At 42.5% G+C, this 4,912-nt stretch overlaps 1 protein-coding gene across 1 annotated transcript; it reads left to right on the forward strand.

The window, feature by feature from the left end:
- The first annotated feature begins 319 nt into the window (after positions 1 to 319).
- Positions 320 to 2,843, forward strand: gje1a (gap junction protein epsilon 1a). Its single transcript, XM_063496299.1, has 4 exons — positions 320 to 358; positions 885 to 1,067; positions 1,813 to 2,010; positions 2,646 to 2,843. Exons 1-4 carry the CDS (start codon positions 320 to 322, stop codon positions 2,841 to 2,843), a joined length of 618 nt encoding a protein of 205 aa, XP_063352369.1.
- Positions 2,844 to 4,912: the final 2,069 nt, after the last annotated feature.

The raw sequence follows: 4,912 nt of genomic DNA on the forward strand, positions 1-4,912 counted from the left end.
GAACAGGGGGGTGTTTTTCGCTGACATAGTTCTGTAGGGATTATAATGCAGGGAGCACATGCCCTCACGGCCCATTGTTGGCCCCTCTGTCTCTGTTGTCTCTCTTTCTACTGAGCGAGTCAATTGATGGAGGGATAAAAGGCCAAAAATATGCACTGACATGGCTTTCAAAAGAGAGAGAGAGCGGGACAGAGGCAGAGGGTCAGTGGCAGATTTGGTAGACCTACTGTTGGTGGCCTGTACCCAGAGGCGGCAGCAGACAGGCCATGAGGGCCCAGAGCAGCCCTACAATTAAACGGGGAACATCGAGAAGCAAGCCATGTCTTTAAACTACATCAAAAACTTCTACGAAGGATGCGTAAGTACATCACTCAGACTTATTGGAGGACTCTTCCTCTAACCGGAGCCTGCCTCGCCGAAGCTTTGACAGTTAGAGAGAAGCAGTGCTTAACACGTGTCCCTCCCGAGGCTTAAAATGAAAAGACATTAATTTTTTTATATATTTTTTTTAAAAGTCAATCTTTGTTTTGCTTCAGTCTTTATGTAGCTGAGCAACGTATTTGTGAGCCAAGAGGCTCTCTGCTTTGTAAGAGTGCCATTTAGGCCCTTTTTCTGATAAACATGAGTCGGGCTGGAGCAGGCAGAGAGACGAGACGGGAAATGTTTCCTCTCAGTGGGTTTTGTTTTAGCCTTCAGAGCTCAGGGCCTCCGAAGCAGCTGCTTTTATCTGACTGACAAAAGCTGTTTTCTCTTTGTGTGTGTGTGTGTGTGTGTGTGTGTGTGTGTGTCATGAAAACCTGTATGGGAATGTAAATACCCCCGTGTGTGCACATATGGCTGTCTGCTTACATGTTGTCCTGTGTGTGTGTTTGTGTGTGTTTCAGCTCAGGCCTCCTACAGTGATAGGCCAGTTCCACACCTTGTTCTTCGGCTCTGTGCGGATGTTCTTCCTGGGCGTCCTTGGCTTCGCCGTCTATGGGAATGAGGCGCTGCACTTCAGCTGCGACCCTGACCGCCGCGAACTCAACCTTTACTGCTACAACCAGTTTAGGCCCATAACACCGCAGGTAGGAGGAGTCATCCAAACTTTCATCCCTCTGATGTCACAAACTAAAGCAGAAGGAGCTTTTAGAGGTGCCATCAGCTTTTATTAACACAAAGTAAATGCTACAAAACCTCCGAACAATTCTAAATATCCCAAAATGTCTGTAAATTTTGACCACCATTACAGATCATATTGAGTTTGAGTTCTGAGAAATCACATGTGTACAATGAAGAAAAACAGATGTGAATTATCAGTTTGGATAAATTCTGTTGAAGAATACAGCATCATGCATGAATCAGGGAAGTTTCCAATATTCCAGCTGAGGCATGTTTGGGGACAGATGGTGATGTGTCCAATCCAATAAAAAGCATTTGCAGTCAGAAAACGGTCGCAGGTGGTTATCAGCATGAACGGCTTTTTTCCATATTGGTGGAAAAGGCAATTTGGGAGAGAACATTTCAGCAAACATTGAACTACAATTGACCAGATTCCCGCCTGCTGCTTTTCCAGAGACACAAATCCTATATTTCACTGATTTCCACCATCTGGAAGGCCAATTTAAAAGCAGTGTCTGAAGTCATGCACAATAAATGGACACATGTTCTTTTTACTTTGTTCTTGAACTCTCTATCCCTATTTAACCTTTTTCTCCTTCCCCTGATTTTCATCCTCGACTTGCTGCTCTTGTTGAAGTCCTCTTCTTGCTTCAATCCATCAACTTCCATGAGCTTTTCTCACTTCCCCTGCGTTGTTCCTCCCCTCTCCAGGTCTTCTGGGCATTACAGCTGGTAACAGTCCTGGTTCCTGGAGCAGTATTCCACCTTTATGCCGCCTGTAAGAACATAGACCAGGAGGAGATCCTCGAGCGACCCATCTACACAGTCTTCTACATCATTTCTGTTCTCCTGCGCATCATTTTGGAAGTCATCGCCTTCTGGCTACAAAGTCATCTCTTTGGCTTTCAGGTCAGTCGGTGAGAAATGTGACACGATAAAATTTTTTATTTGTATGTTCACCCATATTCACACCAAAGGATAGCAACAATGAGAACTGTGACTGTGTCTGGAATATAGTTCCAGACACAGTCACAGTTCCAAAGATATTGGAGCGGGGCACACCCGAGGCAGGGCACACCCGAGGCAGGGCAGCAGACAGACAACCATTCACATTCATGGGCTAGATGGTGGAATCGAACTTGGGATCTTCTTGCTGTGAGGCTACTGACCGCCCCACCATGCAAATATAGTTGGTATAAAACTGTCATTATTATGATGGCAGAATTGTCAGATTTCGCTACCTGGTAACCTATAATACAGTACAAGATAAGTCTCTTTAGGCATGACGTACCAGGGAAGTTTGCAGCTTTACTTTGATCATGGATCTGTTCCTGTGTGAAAACGTCATTGTACTTTGACTCTTTTTTTTTTTTTTTTTTTTTTAAATGGTCTGGCACATAATAGGTACAGCCAGAGTAGTTACATTGGCAATAATTCCGATATAATTCCTGTCTTCATGAGATGTAAGGTTTGAGCAGCCAGTGCCTAGAAGTTGAGATAAGAATGGAAGCTTCAGTGCCTCACATTTCTCTCTTTTTCCCCAGGTTCACCCACTGTACATGTGTGATGCCAGTGCTTTGGAAAAGGCTTTTAATGTGACAAAGTGCATGGTACCTGAACACTTTGAGAAAACCATCTTCCTCAGTGCCATGTACACCTTCACCGTAATCACCATACTTCTCTGTATTGCCGAGATATTTGAAATACTCTGCCGACGGCTGGGCTATCTCAACAATCAGTGACACAAGTGCACAGATAAAATGACTTGGGGTAAACCTGTATGACACCTTATCTGCCAGTTTTACCGGGCTCCTGCCAGCTACGGCTGGACTTTTATAAAACAGGAAGCGAACAGAAGACCAAAACCTCACCTGTGGTCAATCGTGAGTAAGTGGCACTAAGAAATTTGAGACAGTCCAACAATGTCAGAGCTGGCAAGTCTGAAATAACCTCCAGAGTTTAACCATAACTATAGAGTGATGATCCCTGGTTGTATATCAGATATCAGTGGGTCTGTACTGGTTGTGTCCAAAGGTGTTGTGTGGACAATAGTTACCTCTTACTGAACACTTGGGGATGGACTAGAAAGACTTTTGGTTTTCTTTTTTTTCCTACAAGACATGACTGAAGGACAGACTTCATGGTGCTACTAAAAACTCTTTCCAGATGGATTACAGCCCAATGGCAAACACCTCAAAGGCCCATAACAATCTTTTCTTGGAGTTGTACCTCAGATCTGACTATACAGAAGAAACCCCAGAAGCATTAGCTGCACACATTTTTCTAAAAGGCCTGGCATGCACTAAATGCATCATGGTTCATCGAGCCAACTTGATGCATCCTCTGTGGACTCTGTTCACTTATGGAGTGCCAACCTAAACAGTTCTTCTTACGGTGCAAAAAGATCTGACTGGAAGGCGTAAGGTCTTCATGTAATGTAACTGTTAACAATGCAATTAACTGAAGAGCTAGTCACATCATTCTGTATAAAGTGCAGATGAACATAACTGTCTAGCTTGCCTTTCAGGTGCCGACCACCAAACGTGACAGGCACATCGCAGAGCTGGCCACAGATTGTCACTCATGCCATGCATAAGAAACTGTCATCCAGTAACCTTACCCATGGGCGAGTGAATTGCAGGTGCCATTGCTTCTGACACTTGTATGTGTGACAGTTATCGCTTCCAATGTGTGTCTGATGTTGCTCAAGGTCTGTTCTGACCTTCACTTCAATCAACACGAGCACCACAACTTTGTTGTCATTTCATATAAAACGGTAGTTCTTAAACAACTTGATCATCAAGCTCATGCGCCGGTTGAGCCTAAACATATGCTTGAGTTTACCTCAGTGAGATTAAAAGGCATCTTCAGACCACTGATGCGTCTTACCAAAGATGCCATTGCTAAAATGGTTGCTATGTAGTGTTTTACTCTTCAAGGTAAAGATCTGCCCAAAGATGCAACTTATTATGAAATGGGTTTGATGCAATGAACTACGAAAAGGAAGAAAACACCTTGTAATATATATTTTTAAAAAACTTTATCAAAATCTATCACCTGAAAAATCTGAGTTAAAAAGTAACAATTACATTTGGCTGTAAAAATGTGTTGAAATGAAAATTTTTCAGTTCTATAGTAGTACTAAAGTTGTAATGGTTTTGAAATTTCTGAAACAAAGCATCAAGCTCCAGTTAGAACATTCATATGTTAATTTTTTGTTAATAGGTATTTAATAAAATCCTACTGGCAGATTTGTTGAAATCCAAGCTGGAGAAGGTTCAAGCCATTCACGGTTCTGAACGTTCTGGGACACCAGAAGAGGTGTCCTCAGTCCCCCGCCTTTGCTTCACCCTTTTTTCTTTGCTTGAAGTATTAATACTTTCTGTAATATTTTCCTTTGGTGTCATTGTCCATGTATTTTGAAAAAGATTACCTCTCATGTTTTGTAATGTTTTATTTTTAATCAGACATCCATCCAACTTTTGTTATGAAGTTTTCAGCAATCTGTTCATCATCTCAGGTACAAAATTGCATTACACGACAAAAGTGGATCAAACCCTCTTTCCGAACCCTTTTAAACCCTTAACCCTTTTCCTCTCTCTGTGTCATCACTCCAGTTGCAGGATTTAGAAGGGTTTGAACCAGGTATGTGACTCCTGTGATTTGGGTTTGTCTGCGTTCTGGTATCTGTGACTGGACGATGGTTTTAAATTTTGCCTCTAAAAGTTCTGTCACCAAGTCTAAGGCCTGGTTTATATGAAATTAACAACTGCAGATGAATTTGGCAGGATAAAAGGTTTCGATGTGGTGC

The sequence above is a fragment of the Pelmatolapia mariae genome, linkage group LG15 (assembly GCF_036321145.2).
Source record: "Pelmatolapia mariae isolate MD_Pm_ZW linkage group LG15, Pm_UMD_F_2, whole genome shotgun sequence".
Classification (NCBI taxonomy): Eukaryota; Metazoa; Chordata; class Actinopteri; order Cichliformes; family Cichlidae; genus Pelmatolapia; species Pelmatolapia mariae.